Source organism: Equus przewalskii, chromosome 32 (assembly GCF_037783145.1).
Source record: "Equus przewalskii isolate Varuska chromosome 32, EquPr2, whole genome shotgun sequence".
NCBI classification, from domain to species: Eukaryota; Metazoa; Chordata; class Mammalia; order Perissodactyla; family Equidae; genus Equus; species Equus przewalskii.
The window spans coordinates 12,306,553-12,328,094 of NC_091862.1; the positions used below are offsets into that span (position 1 = coordinate 12,306,553).

At 40.5% G+C, this 21,542-nt stretch overlaps 1 protein-coding gene across 1 annotated transcript in view; it reads left to right on the top strand.

Moving 5' to 3' along the window:
- The window catches only part of NOX3 (NADPH oxidase 3), a 57,390-nt gene extending 39,925 nt beyond the window's left edge, over positions 1-17,465 (top strand). The window contains exons 11-13 of the mRNA XM_008519536.2: positions 1,915-2,061; positions 6,237-6,361; positions 17,339-17,465. Coding sequence (XP_008517758.1) covers positions 1,915-2,061; positions 6,237-6,361; positions 17,339-17,465 — 399 coding nt within the window. The remainder of the gene's footprint in view (positions 1-1,914; positions 2,062-6,236; positions 6,362-17,338) is intronic.
- The last annotated feature ends 4,077 nt before the right edge of the window (positions 17,466-21,542 follow it).

The following is a 21,542-nucleotide window of genomic DNA, read 5'->3' on the forward strand; positions in this document are numbered from 1 at the left end:
CAAGGTGGAAAGAAAGATAGCAGTATTCAACACCGACATAAGATATAAAATCAGCCTCCTGGCCTCCAGTCTTCCTCCCTCCCCCCTCACACTGCCCAGTCTCTTCTCAACACAGCTGCCAGAGTGCCCCTGCCCATCTTCCTTCCTCAGATCACGTCACCTCCCCTGCTCGACGCCTTCTATCTCACTCAGAGTAAAAGTCCACCATGGCCCCAGAGCCCACATCTGTGCCTCCCCAGCCTTCCCCTCATCTTTTCCTCCACTCCCCTTCTCACTCAGCTCCAGGCACACTGGCCTCCCGGCTCTGCCCTGAGAGGTCCCACGTGGCCTCTTCACTCCTTGTTCCTGCCATCTTTCTAGTGTGCCTCCCCCAACCATCAACTTCCTTGCCTCCTCCACATCTTTGCTCAAGTGTCCCCTTTCCTTGACCATTTGACTTAATACTTCAATATGATAAATTCCTGCACAAACCTGGAGAGAATAGGTGAGATAGGTAAGATGTTTAGCCTCGAAATCAAACTTGATCTGTTAATTAAATCTCATCTATTACTTTCATTATGTGATTCCGAGCTTGCAGGCTGGCTGATGTCGGGGGAAAGAGGAGAACACTGGCTTTGTTGTTGTTAGCACTGTGGAGTAGATTCCAACTCCTAGAGACCCTGTTTCCAGCAGAGCAGAGCCCTGCTGGGTCTTTCTGTGCCATCCTCTCACCTTCTGGCACCCTATCAGACACTACTCCGCTGCTATTCACAGGGTTTTCATGCCCATTTTTTGGGAGTGGGAGGCCAGGTCCTTCTTCCTAGTCTGTCTTGGTGTGGAAGCTCCACTGAAACCCATCCACTATGGGTGACCCCACTGGTATTTGAAATCCCAGTGGCATAGCTTTCAGCATCACAACAACATGCAGCCACCACAGCATGACAACTGACAGATGGGTGGGGTGGTTCCCTGACTAGGACACCAACCCAGGCCGTGGTGGTGAGAGCACTGAATCTTAACCGCTAGATCACCAGGGCTGGCTGAACACTGGCTATTAGAGGAGCTATTTCCTGGTGGAGATCAAGACAGCCCCCTGGTAGATTTTCCTAAGCAGTGGGGATGTCTCTTTGTGGACAGCGGGTGCAGGAAACCATAGTGGGCAGCAATGAGAGGAGTGCGAGAAAATTCAGAAGAGTTAATATATCTATCTCCCATGGTTTCTTCTAGATAACAGTTTCCTGAAGCTCAAAGCACAAGAGCTGAGCCTTTATTTTAGCAAACCCAAACTACTTCTTGTCACATGCCATTCGCAAAACATGGAGACTTAAAAAGAAATGTGTTCCAAGACCTAATTTCATTTTAGCAGTTGACACACAACCACAGCCACCACCTACCCGCTTTCTTGGACACCAATATGTCTGGCTGAGGGAAAACTTCTAACCTGTGTGGCTTGATTCTGCAATTACCATAATCTCCACCCTCCTGAGGTCATGCTGATGAAGTGGATTAGCGCACAAGCCTTTGGGGTCTCTGGAGAAGAGAGTTCAAATCCGGAGCTTAGGTCATAATAAAGATGGAGGGGGTGGGGCTAAGGATTTATCCCCCTTTGGGAGCTGTGAAAGGCACAGCGAGTCAAGATTATTAACCTCGCTCAGAAGAAGCACAACCAGGAAGACGGTGAATTGATCCTCAGCCAGAGGAACTGGCAACAACACATAAGCTCCTGACTCTCTGAATTCACTCTGGGCTTTTTCAAACACAATGTGAATTTCTTTCCAAAGAAATCACAGTGTGAGTGTTTGTTCCCTGGCAGAGGGAAGCATGTTATTTTGCAGAAGTGGCCATTTGGGCTCAAATAATTTAATGGAGATAAAGTAGGCTGCGATTATCAGCACATTAAAGACAGATCTGTGCTCTTGCCTTCTCTCTTGACAGGTGTATTTCTATTGGATTTGCCGGGATCCAACGGCTTTTGAGTGGTTTGCTGATCTCTTGCTCTCACTGGAAACGTGCATGAGTGAGAGAGGGAAAACTCGCTTTCTGAGTTATCACATATTTCTTACTGGCTGGGATGAAAATCAGGTATTGATAAGGCCCTGAGAATGAGCAATGTTATCTATCTCATCTAACAATAGAGCAAAGAGAAGAGGAACAATTTCAATGATGCACTCTATGCGTAGTTATCTGGTAGCATGAAAGAATTATCTTTATGTTCTTAAAAAAGGAAAGAAGAATAAAGTAAAACCAGATTAAAACAAACTATTGAAATTGTAGCAATCAAAGAACCTAGAGTTAACCTGCTGGAGAATAGAAACGAAGACCAGAAAAGAGGTTGGTTCATGGAAGACAATCCCAAGTATGGAAACCCAAGAAAAACGATGTCATCAAAAGTTGCATTTGTCATTTTAGTGACACCAAGCAAATATTATTGATTGGCTGTGTTGTCTTGTTGAGCTTCTCATTGGTTTTAATTCTATGTTTTGAGTTGTTCGGAGGTAAACAGAAAAAATTCCCAAGTGTTTACATTCAATATTTTGCCTTGTAAAGCATGTGAGCTCCTACAGAAAATAATTACTATGAATACATGATTTATCTAGAGATTTCTTTTTCTTAAGGCATTCTGATAAATTCTGTGCACATATGTTTATTCACCTAAGATTAAAATGATCTATTGTGGCAGGTGATCTGCAATGTATTACACTAAAGAAGCATCAAGGTTGAGTTTACCAAAATCAATGTCTATCAAAATATCGCACCAGGGTAGTATTTCAGTGTTGATAATATTGAATGATAACTATCAAATTTTAAATCTTTTTTAACTCCTCAAATATGGAAGCTAACAATGAAGTGATTACTAGGTTACGAAATTTATGTCCTAATCAGCACTTCCGTAGCGACTATGATTGATATTTACTTAAGGAAAGTGTGTTTTAGCCAAGATATGCATTAATCACTAAATTTACAAATAAATGCGCTCCTGGGAGCTCCTGAGTGCGTGCTCTCTCCCTCTCTCTCTCTCACACACACACACAGAGACATAGACATTGGCCCTATAGAACATCACTGTAATTTGACTCTGTGCTTCTGCAAATGAATAAGACGTTCCGTTGTTTGAAATTCAGTAGCTAAATGAATTTTTAGGGACTTATTTGCAGTCGGCCTTAAATATTTATTCCTCTGGGATGATTTGAAATATAGGTTTCTTGGGAATTAGGCTTGAAACATCTTAATGAATTAAATAGTGTTAATTATGTTTTCCAAACAAACATTTTCTGTATTCAGATGGGGTTTTTGACTGATGATCCATATGGTGAAGCACAGACAAGCCTTTTGCTGTCTGGTACCATGCTTGCCCTTCTGCTTCTAAAGTGAATTGATCCCGTGTCCACTAGGCATTCCCAGTCATTTGGGAGTTGCAAGACTGAGGCTCTGCTTGATTTTGTGACAACACAGCTCTGTCCCATCCCATCTCTGCCACATCCAAAAGTGTATAAAATATACTTTTTTTCTGAATACGAGTAAATTGCAATAGACTTGCTCTTAAATTTTTGCCCTGACATGTTGGAAATTCTTTAGATGCCCAAATTACAGAAAAAAATAATTGGTGCATTCTGTCAGTAAGAAATCAAGAGGCTGTTTTAGAAACAGCCAATTGTTAAACTGAATTGAACAACCTCAAAGTGGCAGAATGACAAGAACAGAAGGGACAGATGGAAAAGGTATTATGAAGGGCAAATCAACAGGGTTTGGAGATTAATTGAACATTGGGCTGAGAAATATGGAAAAAATATAATTCTAAATGTTTGAACATCAGTGATTGGTAGTTTGGCGGTACCACCAACGTAAGTTGGAAAGGCCCTTTTTTCTACTAGATAATGCCCAGACTTCTGAAGCAAGTATTTTAAGGCTCTTCCTGTCCTAAAGCATCCTATTTGTTCTATCCTATCCGCATCATTTTCCGCCAGCTCTGGAGCCACCAAGCAATGCGTGCTTTCCCATCATGCTGTACAATTTCATGCTTCCATGTCTTCGCTCATACTATTCCCTGATATGTCTTTTAATGCCCCCTGTTCTTCCCCACTGCCTACTGCATGTTTTAAAGCTCAGGCCCCTGGATGGCCTTCCCAATTCTCTTAGTCAAAATTACTTGGACTTCACCAGAGTGACTTGTTTACTTCTCCAGAGCACTTTGTTCTGTCCTTAGCAAAGAGGGATCCTGGTCTGGTTCATATCACGGTAGTCATACATGTGGGCTGCCCCTCTCTCGATGACCAGTTCCTCACAAAGCAGAGACCTCTCTTTCTTCTCTGTACCACTTCATTCATAATACACTGCCCGCCTATTGAAATCACTCAACGATTGTATGCGAAAGTAACTTGAAGTCACAAATTATTTGGGAAGATTTATTTTTAGTTATGATCATCAATTGGAAGTAACAGAAAAAAATCCACATAAAGGTATGTTTGGGGAGTTCAAGAGGCAGAAGTCTACTCAGGCAGGAAGATGAGGGCTTGGGAGAGAAAGTTTGGATTCATCTTTGTAGATATTGCTACTTGGGCCATGAAAATGGAACCTCTTTGGAGAGTAGTGGTCCAAAAGAGATACAGAGAGCTGAGACCAGAGACTGAGAAGGCAGCTACATTTTGAGATAGGAGAATGTGATAAGAAAACAAAATCTAATGTTTCTTCCTTGGATCAAAAGAAGAGCCAGAGAGAAGGAAAAGAATTAGGATTTTACAATGCAAATAGAATCAAGAAGCAGCAATGTTCAGGCATGTGGTGGAGAAGCCAAGGAGAATAAGGCCAGAGTTATCGTTAGATTTGACGCTTAGTCAGAAGAGGGTTGACTGTCTCTGCTTTTCCTGCCTACAGCTGAAACCAGCTTCTTCTGCGCCATCAGTCAATCCTACTGTTAAGTAAGGGGGCTGTGGGTGTGCAACACTGCCACTCCCACCTGGAGGCTAATACAACTCTGTCCTTGAGTTCTAGTTCTGACAACAGAGCTTTTGCCAGTTTCTAAGGCTCAGTCCTGAACTACCAGCTCAGTTCTTATTCCTGAACTCCTGTCTGCTTCACTCTCTGTCTTGATAAACCTGCCTAAGAAGAAGATCCTGCTCCTCTCACCATTTTTCCCTCTCCTTGCCTGGAGCCCTATTTCCAAACTCAATTCCAATAGCAGCCCTGCTACCTGGGGTCAGACTTGCCTGAAGGCAACTTCCTGCAGCCTGGATTTCTACGATTCTGCCATCATCCACCATCATCTACTGGCTTGTTAGGGCCATTCCGTTATTTTCTGCTCCATCTGCCTATCTGTGGCTGCTTTCCTAGACTGATGAGAAGGCCAGCCGGGGAAGTCTGGCATGCGGAAGGAACCTGGGCTAAGAGCTCGCCTCGCAGGGTTGATACCCACGATGGTCAGGAGCAGGTAGAGTCAGAGAATGTGAGCAGATGGAGCAGGTGAGCTCAAGAGCTGTGGAGGCGTCAAGGGATGAGCACAGGGCACACAAATCTTGGGAGATAAGAAGCAAGGTAGCTATCAGAATTCAGCAGCTTACAAAATCATCCCCAGGCACTGCTATGCCTCAGGCTATTGTCAATCGACCACTACTGACCTGACGCCTGGGTGCATTCACGTCATTGGATAGCAAACAGTTGGGCACAGAGCTCCAACCATGCCCCTTGCTATGCTTGACCACCATGTCCTGTCTGCCAGACTCAGCATCCTCCCAGCACTTGAACCCGGACAGCACACTTCAAACCATCTCACCCCAGTGGGGAGATCCGATCATAAGATCCAGCTTCCTCCTGGACACTTTCTCACTTTAATCTGGCGGCGCCCTTCTCAAATCCCCCAGGTTTCCTATGAAGTGAGTGGGGTCAGAGGCAGAGATTAATTTTTGAAAACTTTGGCAGAAGAAAGGAAGTAGCTTAGTGCTTGCTTTCCCATAACCATATTTCCTGTGTTATTCTCATCCTTTTAAGGAAAAATCTTCTCTCCAGGCTCATGTCATTGCCCATCTCCCAGGTGTAAAGCACTTTGTTTTAATAGTGGAGGAATACAAAGATAACTGAGATATGATGCCTGTCCTATAATGCAAAATCCGTGATATCTGATTATAATGATAAGCATTTCCAGCCACATAAAGACAATTTTTGAGTATTAAATCTATAAATAAGATAATAACTTCATCTTTTATTTAGAAGCAGGTTCCCTTTTTTTTTCTAAATGTCAACTGATACCACAATTTTTACTTTAGGCTGTTCACATAGCTTTACACTGGGATGAAAATACTGATGTGGTTACGGGGTTAAAGCAGAAAACCTTCTATGGAAGACCCAACTGGAACAACGAGTTTCGACAGATTGCCTACAATCACCCCAGGTAAGGCACAATCTTTTCTCCCTGCCTGCTGGGAGCCTCCCTGGAGAAACTCAAATTCTGCCAAAATGGAAAGGTCTTGGGCTGAGCTGGCTGCTAGTTAATCTGCAGTCCTGGGCACCTTGCTTAAGGATAAAACATTGACCTCAGAAAAGGTGGTCATGGGATATTTCAGGAACCACACCTCTGCTTGACTGGCTTACAGCATCTGACAAGTAGCAATTACGTTGAAATTTTTCACACTTAAACTTAACTAAAGATGATATTTCTTAAACTACCTATGTCTTCAAGAGATCTTTGGTGAACACAATTGATTTCTAACTACCCATCTGGAAATTCACTTATGTCCAACTGTAGACTGTTTCTAGCATGTCTAGCAAAGTAGAAAAAAAATGTTTTAAGACCAAACAAGGATTTAGGTTGGTACTTAAAGACCCAGAATCTGCAGCCCAAGTGCCTGGGTGTAAATCTTGTCTGTGCCATTACCACCGGTTTGCCTCCAACAAGTTATTTATCCTTCCACTGACTTAGTCCTCCTCTCTGTAATCTGCAAATAGCAATAGTGCTTACCTGCTAGGTTCTGTGAGGATTAAACATGTGAATACATGTAAAGTGCCTAAAACAGTGCTTGGAACTCAGAACATGTTAGCTGCTATCATTATTATTATTATTTCAATTATTACCGTTGTTATCATTATATAACAAACTTCAACACAGAGGAGGAAAAGCATTTGCTGTGGGACCATAAAACAGGAGTAAAGCTTGTGGTCTCTGATTCTAGAAGTTACTGCCTCTGTGACCTTGGACAAGGTAGCTTATTTGAGCTTTTGAGCCCATTGCAAAAATAGATGATACCATGCAGTCACGGTGTTATTTCGTAACTTAAAAAATGCGTAGTACATTGCAGAGTTTGGTAAAGTGCGAGGCACTAATGTACACATTTATCGTTGTTATTATATGTCCCCTAAATCAATCTTCGTTCTGAATCCTCATCATCTACAGCTCTTGGAGGTCAGCATGTCCTGGTATAAGCTTTGTCTAAAGAATAGTTTCCATATTTGAGCAAAGAGCTGAAGGAAGTGAGGGAGGGTGGCATGTGGACAACTGGGAAAGAGTAGCATTTGCAAAGGCCCTGAAGCAGGAGACACACAGTTCCTGTCGTGGCCCAGGAGGCCAGTGAGGTAGGAACAGAGTGAGTGGGAGGAAGAGTGGCAGGAGAGGTAACTGGGGGACATTTGCTGGTCATTATGAGACTTTGGCCTTTATTCTGAGAAAGGAAGCCACTGAAAGGTTTGAGCAGAAGAGTGACATGATCCATCCTATATTTAACGACATCACTCTGGCTGCTGTGAGAGAATATGCCGTGAAGGGCATAAGGCAGAAGTGGAGAGGCCAGTGAGGAGGTAAGTGGCGGTGGTGGCTTGGATTGGGAGCAGGGTAAGTGCTGAGAAGCAGCTGGATTCCGGATATTTTTTGAAAGTAGAGCTCATGTGACTTGCTGATGGCTTGGATGGGAGATGTGGCCCAAGCTAGAGTAGAGTTACCACTTACCGATACGGGGATGACTGTGAGAGGAGCAGGCTGGCCGGTGTGGGATACCAGGAGTTCAGTTTTTGACACGTTGAGCTCCAGATGCCTATAAAACATCCAAGTGGAGATGTCACATAGGCAGATGAATATGAACCAAGAGTTCAGGGGAGAAGTTCAGGCTGGAGATACACACGTGGGAGGAGGCAGCCTATAAACTGGGTTTGGAGCCATGAAACTGGATGAGATGGACAAAGAAGCAAATACAGGTTGACAAGAGATCCAGGAACCACAATACTTGGAGGGTAGGGTAATATGTTCTCTATTTGCTGGTTACAGAGTTTAATACATATTACTCACAGCTATGTTATTAATCATGTCATTTAGGTCTTCTACACCCTGACCTTTTTTTCTGTCCGCTTTATCAGTATTGAACCATTAAGAGTAAATTAAAATCCACCAGGGTGTTTCTAACTAATTCCCTATTTCCTGTTATTTCCCTACTGTCCTGTCCTCTCTCCTGAGCTCTGGCCTTGCTACTCTGTGATTTTCTTGCATCAAGGTTACTGCTTCGTTACACTTTCTGTAGTTCCCTAGCATTTTTTCTATAGTATGGAATACTTTTCTGGTGAATATTATTCATCTTTTGGTCAGTTTGGCTGCTCTTTTTTACATTTTTTATACTCTTTTTGTGCCAGACTATTCTACTTTCTGTTTTATTAATTGTTGCTGAATTTGTTAGACGGCCCTGGAACAGCTATTGGACAGAGATTTAGGGAGGAGGGAGCTGCAGAAGAAGTGATCAGGTAGCTGTCCAGGGTTCATAACCCGCCCACTTCCAGTGGTCTCTGTCGTGTGAATTCACTTTGACTTAAACTGTCCTGTGCTCTGTGAGGCCACAGTCAACCCTCTCTACACCCTATGCCTTAGCAGCCTGTCCAAGAAACCCTGGACTCAGAACAAGAGTGTTCCCTGTGGGGGGTCTGGACTCCTGACTACATCATGCCCACATCAGCCCAGGGAAGAGAGAGTTGGAAGGAGCACTTGTGGGGCTTACTCCTCACCTTGAATTATCCTGAGAGCAAAAGATTTCCAACAAGAAAAGCTAAGAAAAGCTTAATCTTTGGCCTCAGGGTTTAGGGAAGGAGTGAAGGTGATGTGGCTCAGGGAGTCAAGGAGTCGAAAGAAAGATTTCTTGGACTCTCAAGGTCTGACAGTAGTGCTCCTTTATTCAGAGAATAGCATGGGGACAGGACCCATGGGCAGTGAAGAGCTGCAATGTGTTGAAGGTTAAGGCTAAATTTATAAGGTATGGGTACATGACTTATTTTTACTAGACAAAGAAAAGATGATGTAAAAAGTCATTAAATGGTTTCAGTGCAGATGGGGTCTGGTTATTGTGTGGTCGTATAACTTTAGATATGAATCTGATCATATAGATCGGCATGTAGGCCAGGATGCCCTGGGCTTCTCTCCCCGGGGCAGCCCTAATCCACGCCATAAAATCCATTGGGTCATATAGATTGGCATGTAGGCCAGGACACCTTGGGCTTCTCTACCTTGGGCAGCCCTCATCCACATCAAATGGACCAGCTGCACATTGCGTTTACCCCGGGGGCTCAGCCTCAGATGCCTTAGAAGAGTTGGCCAAGCCCGATGGTAAGTGGTCTTGGGGCTCTCCCCCTGCCACTCCTGAAACCCACTGGCTCCATTTCGCCTCTTGCCTTGACTCTTGTTGACACTGGGCTTAGCATCCAGTTCTGGCTCTACAGCTTCTCCAAACGTGGTGCTTTGAACCCATCCTGGCTTCTGGAGCCTCAGAATTTGGTTCCACCGTGCTGCCTACTCAATGCCCAGTCCTGGCTCCTACATCCCCAGCCTCCTCAGGGCCCTGAAAGTCACGAGGTTTCACTGCATACCCACCGGGTACTTGTCCAGAGACAGAGACTAGATCATTTTATCTGCAGTTTCCCTAAAAGGATTATGGGTAGAAAACTAACAAAATGTTACAAGCTCATATGTTACAGCCACAACCAGATTTTTTTGATGCTATTTTGTCCTTTTGGGGAAAAAAAAATCTCTTCATCTAATAAATGTTTCACATTCAGTTTTCAATGATCATGGAATGAATGTTCCTACTTTATACGCTTTTGACACAGACACATGTGTCTCAGTTTTAAGTTCTCATAGACAGGACCACTCTTTATTGTGATTTTCCCTTATTGACATCTCACATTGTGTTTGTTTATTTTTGTTACACATAAAATTCTCAGCCCAGTGGGGAAGGACTTTCAAACCGAACCATTTAATTATGTCTCTTCCCTCAGAAAAGTGTGAGCCAGGAACACAACATCAAGAGATGGAGAGCAGAATGGAGTTTGCGCAAACTCTGCCCCCAAAATTATGTTGCATGGTGTTGAGAAGTGAGTCTGCCCGATTTTGCAGGGAGTGAGGAATAGAAAACAGTTTGAAAGTGGGAAAACAACCTGTCACTTTTTTTGTTGCCCTTTGAGGAATGTGTTCATCCCTTTTCAGAAGCCATAATCAAAGTTTAGAACATAAATGTACTTAAAGCCCAATTGAATTTTTCAGCACATTAGCTATGTAAAATCTCTCATCCTAATGGATGACTTTAGCTCTTCCAGAATAACGGTCCCCCACCCAAGGTTTGGATGTCACTGACTCAAGCCTCTATGGCATACTTCCTAGCCCAAAAATTTAAAAATAGTGTACCTGCAATAGCCTTAGATTCTAGAATACTACAACTTGTTATATAACTTCAACTATCAATGTAACTACTATTAGACGCATGTAGGCAAGGATCAATTATTATTTTATCCCTGGAATGCCAAGTCCCTGGGAAAAGACAAGCCACCAGTTAAAAGCTTAGCACCACCCTTCCAAAAGACTTTTAAAATGACCTCCTTAAAATAATTTTGTTTTCTGCTGTGTAAAAGAAGATTTATGTTTAATGAAGCTTTTAATGAAGAAATCTCAGAAAGAGAATGCCAATAAAATCTAATTTTTAAACAAGAAAATCTAATATTGAGAAGTATTTCAATATCCTGGCCTTTGTCCAGATATAAATGAAACACACAATCCAATTACGGTTCCACACAAAGGACAAAGTCACATTAATTTTCCTCGAGATGGTTATTAAAGAGATAAACAGTATGTTTTCCCCTGATTATGTCAAAGGTATGTTTGTTCCTAAGCTGACTTCACTACTCTTACAAGACAGGTCTGTCCTGTTATTAGCGTGTATCTTTTGGCAGAGATGGGTCAGAAAGAATTGGTGGATTTGTTAGTGGCTTCAGAAAAGATTCTTTGTTCTTGAGGGTCTTTGAAGTAGATTCTCAGCCATTTCTATTCATCAGCAAGAAGCCATGGATTCGTAGAGCTTACTCTTTTAAAAACATTTACCTGTTCTCTCAGAGCTGGAGTTTGTTCTTGTTCTAAGAAGGAGTTAAATCAAAAGAATAAAAGGAAGAGGGGCAAAAATATTTTTTCATAGAACATGAGAAACAGCACCAAAAATAACGCTTGAAGGGGAACAGATCAAAGAGAACAGTGCAAGGTATAAAGGAACCAGAAAATTGCAAAAATAACAGTAATAGAGAAACAAATTGATGGACATCAAAATGAATACGAATAAGGAAAGGGGAAGAAAAAATTTAAAAGAGATCAAAGACTGAAAGTAGAAAATGGGAAAGTGCATTTCATTGTTTAATTTGCAATTAATTTTCATAATTATATCAGCTGTATTACAAAAATACCAATATGGTTTTAAAAGAAGATCAACAAATAGTAAGTGGATGTACAAAAAGTCTTCGCTATGCCCAAACTCACACGCATGTGACAGTTGCTGTAGATTGCATAAGTTAGACAAAAAGAGAAAAAACTCAAACACAAAAACAATGAAAGTCGTTCTCCCAATTAAAACAGAGTAGGTTAATTAAATATATTCATTGAAAGCCATGTCTTACTAATCTACAGAAATGTGCATCTTATACAAAAATGGAAGCTGTGTTTCATTTTTTGTAAACATTTTCAATATGTTCCCAAGCTTAAGACAAATATTCAGAAAATCAGGGAACTGTTTCCAAAAAGGTAGACAGAATGAAAATAAATGTATCTTTGTCACATGCAGCTCCTTTTTTATAAACACATATTGTGCATATACCCAATCCTCTGGGTTTGTGGATCAGCTGTTTTTAATTAATTGAATAAAATTCTTTTCCATAGGACTTCAATCTTTGATCTTACACTTCACATAATATTTATAGTTTGCCACTTTTGACTTATGTACTAATAACTTCACCATGCCTCAGAGGCATAAAACTTTATGTAATTAATTACCATAAAAACTTTGAAGATTTGGCCATTTTTTTCATAACTTCTGGAGAAGTGTTTCTTTTATCTTGAAGGGAAAAAGAAAGAATAAGAGAGTGCTACCATTTGTTAGAACAGTTCAACCCAACACAATGAAGAAAGATGCCGACTTACTGTACAATTGAGAGTGGCTGATCCATATTGCACGAATGTATTTTAGACCACCCATTGTTTTCAGAAATGTAAAAATACCTTTATACTAAATTGAGTAAATGCATCCATCTGGAACCACATTTGCTTGTGTGCACACCCTCCACTTCTCATTTGTACATGCATATGTGCAAAATGTTTTTAAATGATGTTTTTAAGAAATTAGCATTCTGATTATAGCATACAGGGCCCTCGATCTAACAGGATATCCTAAACATTCATTATATGACTAAAGTGATCAGAATACTCAAAGAAATAGATTTAAATGGAAATCCCACACATGATGAATTATAGCTTCATGAGAAAAATAAAGCACCATAAACTTATGCCTTGGATAGTGTTGGCATATTTAAATTGTACCTTTCCACCAGAGGACATCCAGCTCTCCAGTTATAATGAAGTGAAGATTCAATGAAAATTACTGGCGTTACTCCGTTTGTGGTAGATGAGATTAAGGAGGTGGGTGAGCACAAGGTGAATTTATCATTACTTTGCAAAGTTTCTTTGGTGATATTATCTACCAAATCATTAGATATGGCAAAAATATTGGGATATTTCTAGATCAAGGTGTATATATCATGGGGGACTGGAATTGGCCACCCCAAGATACGTCTTTTTGACATGAGGATTATTTGGGGCTAGTTACTTTTAAAAAACAGAAGACAGGAAAGAAACTCTGAAAAGTAGAATTTTCTTACCCTTTGTTAAGAGATATTTACATCTGTAAAGGAAATCTCCATCCGCAAATGTGTCTCCCTCTCTGTACCTGAAGAAAGGGGGATGACCTTATCTCTAGAAACTCTTAATCAATTCGGAAGGCAAGGACTTAAATCTGCATAATAATCTTACTCTTGTTTACTGTACTTGTCTGATAACCTCCTGTACCTGACTCCTCCCACCTGCAACATCCTCCTTTGTCTTTAGCTGAAGATATTTGAGATGGTGGCTTCAGCCATTTTGGCAAGTTGCTCAGTTTGCCTGAGCCTCTCCCATGTATACATGTTATAAAGCTTTGTTTAATTTTCTCCTGTTATTCTGTCTCATGTGAATTTAGTTCATTCTCCAGCCAGAAGGACCCCGAGTGGGTAGAGGAAATGTCTTCCTCCCCTACAATATGTTGGTGTTTTATCAGAGATGGGGAGGGGACAAGATTGGCAGAAAAATGGCTCTTCCCTTCCCAGGGATCCAACACTATAAGTCAACTACCTTCATTTCTAACCCCTATTTGACCATGATGTCCTCAAGGGCAGCAACTTTATCTATGCTCCTCAGAACTGAGCACAGTGGCCAGCATCAGCAAGTGAAGGGACAGGGAGAAGGATGAGGAAGCTAGGACGAGAGTCGTCACTCTTGCCAAAGAAGATGGAGTTGGCGGGAAGAAGCAGCACCACAGCAGTGAGCATCTGTAGCCTCTAACGAACAGCTGAATCATTAGGATGCAGAGAAAAGTAACAAAGGAGCCTGCTGCAAATCAACTGGGACCTGGGGTACAAAAAACTGGCCAACACAATTATCATGTGCGCTTATGAAAAAGAAGGTGTTGTACAAAATATAATGATGCAATGAATCATTTGGAGGCATTTCTAATGAAAAACATTCACTGGGAAAGATTAACCAGAAGTGGTGTCCATTGTCTGGTACTGAGTTTGTAGCTCCCGTTGTCTTCTTTCTAAGCCTCCATAAATCCACAGGAAGCTTCTGTTTATCGATTTTATTTGCAGAATTCACTCAGGGTATAAAGTAATTTGATTTTTTTTAAATGGGGTTTAGGGTCTGCCCCTACAGGGTTATAACTTACCAAGCATAAAAGCCAACACGTAAAAACAAAAATACAATTTAAGGAGAGAAAGGCTCAAGGCAGCAGAACCTGGGAATCCAGCAAGATGGTAGGATTCCTCCCAGGCGCACCCACTCTCCCATATATCTGCTGGACGGAAATCTCCTGGTGGATAACATTTTGGATGTCTTTCATGCATGGCATTGCTGAAATATTTTCAAAAATGCATCAACCCCACCGAGAAGAGCATAAGAGTTATCTAGCAAATAAAAGGGGGATGAAAGGATTTTCTTTATTGTTTATCAGAGCTAAAAATAATACCATTAATGTTAACCCTCTTTGCAGCTTGTGTAAAATGTGTCCTTTTCTCATCAAAGTCAGCAGCTCAGACTGATCGATGCGGCTAATGTCGGTGCTGATCCGACTCCTCCTGTGTGTGCAAGCTCTGCAGCTTGCAGGCTGTAAACTGAAGAATAATGCCTTGTGTTTTTATATGTCTTTTACAGAGAATCTTTTCTTTTTAATTCTAAACGATGGTGGGTAATTAAACTTTATAGAAGAATTTTTTTCTTTACCAACCCTGTTAGGGTTCTGTTGCATTTGTCCATTGCCCCATAAAAAAAAAAAAAGACTGCCATGTCTGTGCCTTAACCACTTTATGGGGATCCTCGGCTCCATGATTCACAGTATGTGTTTGTGACGAGAAATCTCCACACTTGAAACCACAAATGCTAAGAAGGGTAAGCAAGGCGAGCGAAAGAATGCCATGTGTGCGGACAGTAATGCACAGAAAGCTAGTGAAGGACCAGCCTTTTCGCCTTAGTGCAAGGTAGATAATGAACGGTCTTTGTGAAACTTTTTGGCGATTGCACAACCATGACAGTTACATGAATACAGAAAAGTGTGTCCTTAACCGTGCAGTGTAATTGCTACAACTTCAAAAGAGGCGGGGTAGCTGTGAGCCGCTGGGGACACCAGTGGTACACCTGGCAGCCAGCAATCAGAATCCTTTGAAAGAGAATCTTCAAGGCAGAGCATCAAAGAGCATCCTCGGGTTCTGCACACAGTCACTGTGGCTCTAAGAAAAAGGGGAATCTTAGCCTGCTGGGAATGGGCCAGTGGGCAATCTCTTTGGTGACACCTACACTGATGGGAAAATATTACCATCCATAACAGCATCTTTGAACCTAGATGCAAGGGTATCTCTGGGCATCAGATACTAAGCCACCCTGTGACTCCTCACCGGCAAGGATTTTGACTGACCCATCTATCATTCAAAATGTTTCAGTCCAGAACTCAAAAAAGCCTAGTGTTAGACTGCTGATCTAGGAAGGCTGAAATCATCACTGGGTTATCAGCTCACATCACATCTTCTCTTCAACTTTGTGGAGCAGGTAGACATGGGGGTCATAACATAAGTTAATTGTTACTGAGAGCTCCCCACGTGCCAAGCACAGGGTGGAAGGCTGCTATTGCAATGTCTTGTCTAATCCTCTCAGAGGTTCCAGGAGCTAGGTACTATAATTCTCCCGATTTTATAGACAAGGAAATAGGGGCTTTGAGGAGATAATTACAAGCCCAATGTTACCCAGGAACAAAGTGGTGAAACCAACGGTACACTTAACCATTGCCTTATTTTCCACAAACACCTTAAAATTGCTTTATTCAGTCATAAACTCATATTTTTCACTGGGAAATATTTTCTGAAAAAGTGCTTTCTCAAATTTAGCCATGGGAATTATGTCTTTTAAAAATAGTACTTATACATTTTAAACATATTGTCATTTACAAATGAATCCACTTGATAAGTTCCTTTGAAGCTGGAGTTTGAAACGTAATTGAACTATCAATTTCTACCATGGATATTATGGTCCTGGAACACATCATTAAATGTGGATATGATGCACGGCAGACAATCGTGTTAATATATCAGCTAAGAAGAGCTAGGCTAGAGGAGGCCCTCCCCTACAAAAACCAGGGGTCAAGAAGTAGAGGTGGTATGGTGGGCTGGTCCTGGGGTCTGAGAAATTTCTCGAAGACGGTGTTTCTTAAAGTGTGGCTCCCAGGACCATGTGCCTTCACATTACCTGGAGGCCTTGCTAAAAATGCATGCCTTGAATCTGAGCCTGGGAATCTATGCCTTAACAATATACCTGGATAATTTTATGCCCAGCAAAGTATGAGAACTTTGGATCTAGATTAACGTAACTAATCAAGTTTGTGCCAGGGATGGGAAAAATGCTACAAGGAAGAGTACAGTGCAAGACAAGGGAAAACATGCTCTCTGTAAGTATAAAGACTAGCCCATCCCAACTTCCAGAGACAGCCCAAATCCTTGCACTGATGCATCGTTTATGTATATATGCAATGTCTGTTTCCTTTCCAATTCTTCTTTTCAGCCTTCTTTGAACACTAAAATAATTCCAACAGGAGAAATAAACTAAGTTGCTATTACTTTATAATAAATTTTATTATCTGTAAAAAGGAAGGATTGAACAGGATATTAGTAATAGCGAATACTTTCAAAACCTTCCTGAATGTATTATCTCATTTTGCTTTCAATAAAACATACAATGTAGTCATTAGTGTCTTCGTTTTACACCTGTGGAGATTGAGGTCCAAAGTCTTGCTCAAGACCACGCATATGCTAATCAGCAGAACCGTTTATTCACTCATTCAACACACGTGTATTGATTGTCTGCTGTATGCCAGGCACTATTCCGGGTGGTGGAATTACAGAAAATGATAAGTGAAACAAACCACCTCCCTGCTCTCAAGGGTTTACATTCTAGTCTCCAATCTAAAAGGACTCTAATCAAAGTCACCTGACCCAAAATCCAGGCACCATCACCTCCGTATTGAAACTGCCTCCCCCGTGGCCCCTGCTAGCCTCAATCTTGTTGGCTCCACCTAGCGGTATGATCAGCACATCAAAGGACTCTGGGAACCTGTGGGAGAGGCTGGTGCTGCTCAAAGTAGGAAAAGAGAATCAAGAAAAAAGGAAATGGGTGGAGAAAAGTTAACAAATAAAGTCACAACCACCTCCTTTTTACTAACTGTATAATTCTGCCCTGGCTTCTGGCTCACCTTGCCCCTGGGTAACATGGTTTTTCCTTTTCTTCCCCCTCCTGCAGCAGCAACATTGGCGTCTTCTTCTGTGGACCCAAAACCCTCTCAAAGACACTTCAAGGGATGTGCCGTTTATATTCATCAGCTGACCCCCGGGGGGTCCATTTTTATTACAACAAGGAAAGCTTCTAGACTTTGGAAGTAAAATCCATGTTCTGTAAGTGGCTACAATGATATAGGTCAAGAGTTGGGAAACTTTTTCTCTAAAGGACCGAATGGCAATTATTTTAGGCTCTGTCAGCCAAATGGTCTTAGTGGCAGCTACTCAACTCTGACATTGTAATACCCCAAAGTAACCACAAAAAATATGTCAATGAGGGGCCAGCCTGGTGGCGCATAGTGGTTAAGTGTGCACACTTCACTTCAGCAGCCTGCGGATTCACCATGCTGTGCTGGTGTCTCACATACAAATTAGAGGAAGATTGGCAACAGATGTTAGCTCAGGGCCAATCTTCCTCACCAAAAACAAGTCAATGAACAGGCATGGCTGTGTTCCAATAAAACTTTATTTATGGGCACAAATCAAATTTCATATGATTTTCTTGTGTTAGGAAATCTTCTTCTTCTGATTTGTTTTCAATGACTTAAAATTATAGAAGTTGTTCTTAGTTCATGGGCTATCCAAAAACAGATAGGAGGCCAGTGGGTAATTCGCTGACCCCTGGTATAGGTCATCTTTCCCAAACTTGTTTTCATGCTTAACAGTACATCCACCGTAGAGACTGGTCTGGCTGCTTGGCTCATAGTCTGCTTTAGAAGTCATTTCAAATTTTTATCACCGTGATGGTGAGACATCTTTCTTATATTCAAACCTGATCTTTTCTTCTTAAACTTCAGCTGCTTTGTGCTTTTTTCATCCTCTATAGACCTAACAAATCACCGGTGGGGGTTATCGCTCTCAAAAATCCTTTATATACTTGAAAATGATAGTAAAAGCACCCCTTACCTATCTCTTTTCTAGTCCAAACAATACTGAATGGCTAACCTTTCAGCCTTGAAGAGATATTCAAGCTTTTCAATCATTCTTGTTGCTCTTCTCCAAATTCATTTCCATTTTTCACATCCTTTTAAAATATGTTGACTAAAATGAAACATAATGTTCATATCGAAGCATGACTAGTATTGAGCAGACGAGTGATTTTTTGGATCTTGTATGCCATATGCTTTTCAATACAACTAAATTCTGTTTGCCTCTCTTTCTTTCATTTTTCCTTCCTTCCTCCCACATTTCTTTCTCACTATCTTTTAACAAACAGTTTTTATTACTACCACATTTTGATCTATGATCATTTTGACACTTATACCCCAACTCACCTTCTGCCTTATAAACATACTGGGATTTTTTTTCTTAATTTTATACTCCCATTGAGCCCTTTTTCCCATGACTTGCAACTGTTTTATCCCAAAAGCATTCCCAAAGTATTCTTCATATCTTATGGCTTTCTCTACTTGTTTTGATTAATATTTTGGAATTTTGCTTTCTAATATTAAGATTGTTCTGAAGTTTAGCACTAGATACTAATACTAGTATTTGGCTTAGTAGTATCTACAGATTTAATTGGTGATATCTCTGTCTTTTGTTTAGGTTTTTGATCAAGTTACTGAATCCAAGGGACTCCGCCATCAATTCTTGCAACCATCTGTTAATATGAGCACCATTGGGAACGGGTTCACGACAACTAGCCATTGAGAACAGCATACCACCCCATACTTTCTTAGCTTATAAATAACATGCCACTTACAATAGAACAAAAATACTTATTGAAATTAAAATAGATTATGTTTTACGAATGCTTCTTATCTTTGTAGACTGCCATTCTGCCTTAAGTGAGAATTAAATTGGTCTGACATGATCTGTTTTTGTTTTTTTAAAGATTTTTTTATTTTTCTCCTTTTTCTCCCCAAAGCCCCCCAGTACATAGTTGTATATTTCGTTGTGGGTCCTTCTAGTTGTGGCATGTGGGACGCTGCCTCAGCATGGTCTGATGAGCAGTGCCATGTCCGCGCCCAGGATTCGAACCAACGAAACACTGGGCCGCCTGCAGCGGAGCGCGCGAACTTAACCACTCGGCCACGGGGCCAGCCCCTGACATGATCTGTTTTTATAAAGTCAGGTAGCCACTTAAGCTCTTTCAGGTATTTCTAAATTATAAATTGATTATTTCTTTCACTTTATCCTCAGATGTTGATGCTGAATCTACAATTTCTAGGATATATTTCTAAATACTCTAGGAAAAAGTTGGGTATGTTCTGTGACGTCTCAAAAATTGTTTCTACTAACACTGCATTGAGATTTCTCGGTATCTTTAAGTATTGCTTGATGCATACTCTACTAATTTTAATACACTCAGTCTTTCTGTGTATTTATTTCCCCATTTAAGTTTGATTCAGCTTTCACAAATAGAACTTTCTGCAGTCAAATGTATATATCCTATCTTCACATTAGCAGGAAAATTAAATATATTAAAAGATTTTCTCTTGGTCATATTCAATTGCTTTTCTTTCCTGTCTATTTGAAAACAAAGTCCACTCTTTAGTTAACTAATTTTGTTTAATAAATTAGTGCATACTTGTTCTTAAAAACATGTCAATCTCTAAACATTTCTCTCAATTGTGTTGTAAACATAAAACTGTTCTAAAAAAATTGTCTTTAAAAAACAGATTTTGCTGCATTTCAAAAAGATTTCGGCAGTTTTCAGCCCCTTTTTAGTTTTGACCTTTATGCTACTTCCCTACATACTATGTAGAATCTGGCCTATCCAGTAAATCAGTAAAATTTCAGTAAAATGAGTAAATATTTTTTTTCCTTTTTCTCCCCAAAACCCCCCGGTACATAGTTGTATATTCTTCGTTGTGGGTCCTTCTAGTTGTGGCATGTGGGACGCTGCCTCAGTGTGGTTTGATGAGCAGTGCCATGTCTGTGCCCAGGATTCAAACCAACTAAACACTGAGCCACCTGCAGCGGAGCGCGCAAACTTAACCACTCGGCCACAGGGCAAGCCCCAAAATGAGTAAATTTTTTTAATGCAGAAATAATCAACTAGAAAATGCAGATTTTTTTAAAGAAAGGAAATAGTCTATTCAAAATAGAAACAAAAAAGTAGCACATGTCTAAATTTAACAACGATCATGCAAGACGATTTGATAAATGAACAAACATTTATAGAAACATTTTTAAATGGGTAGAAGTGGCATGTTCCTAAATAGGAATATTAAACATACTAAAGATATCAATGTGTTCCAAATTAATTAACAGGTTAAGTGAAATTCCAGTCAAATTTTAAATTCTTTTTAAAAACTTTTGGTGTGGTCAATAATCTAAACTTCCTCTAGGAGAATATATGAGAAAGAGAGAAGCAAAAAAATGTGAAAAAGAAAGCAAAGGAAACAAGGAAAAGAAAAGAAAGAAGAGAGGAGAGGAAAGAAAGAAGAGGACAAGAATAGAAAGGAAGACAAGGAAGAGAAACGAAAAGGAAATTCAGTATCCAGAGACATCATTGTCAAAGAGAAGACCGTGACTGAAGTAACCAGAAAGAAAAAGTTACATTATCTACAAATGAACAACAACAAATCCGACAGCTACCTTCTCAAAAGCATCAGTAGAGATCAGATAATAATGAAATAATATCTTCCAAGTGCTGAAGGAATGTAATTATCAACTGAGAAATTTGCACTCAGTGAAATTATTATTCAAAAGTGAAGACAAAATATAGATATTTTCAAACAAAAGAAAACCCTGTAATTTATCTCCCTCACTGAAACAACTACAAAAGGATATATTTAAGGAAGGAGGAAATTCAATTATTGGGATACAAGAAGCAGCGATGGGCAAAGACATTGAAAAATATTTTGTCAAAATCTCTAAGCATTAACTATAAAAGAATGAATGATTATTTCAGAAGGAATGTTTTTAAAAAGTGAAACTGAAATATTGGGCAACAATAGTATAGAAGATGGGAGGATGATGTTGAATTAAGGCATTCCAAGGTCCACATATTGTTCAGAAGGATAAAAGAAATATTAAATGTAGCCTTTGTTAAGTTCTATAACTAACTTGAAAGGGATAACTGAAAATGGATTCCTTACTCACCACCATTCCTTTCAGCCTAACTTTTTATTCTTGAGTTTTATTGAACCTAAATTACTAATTTGTTGGATTGTCAAGCAATATATTTTTTTTTGAGGAAGACTAGCCCTGAGCTAACATCT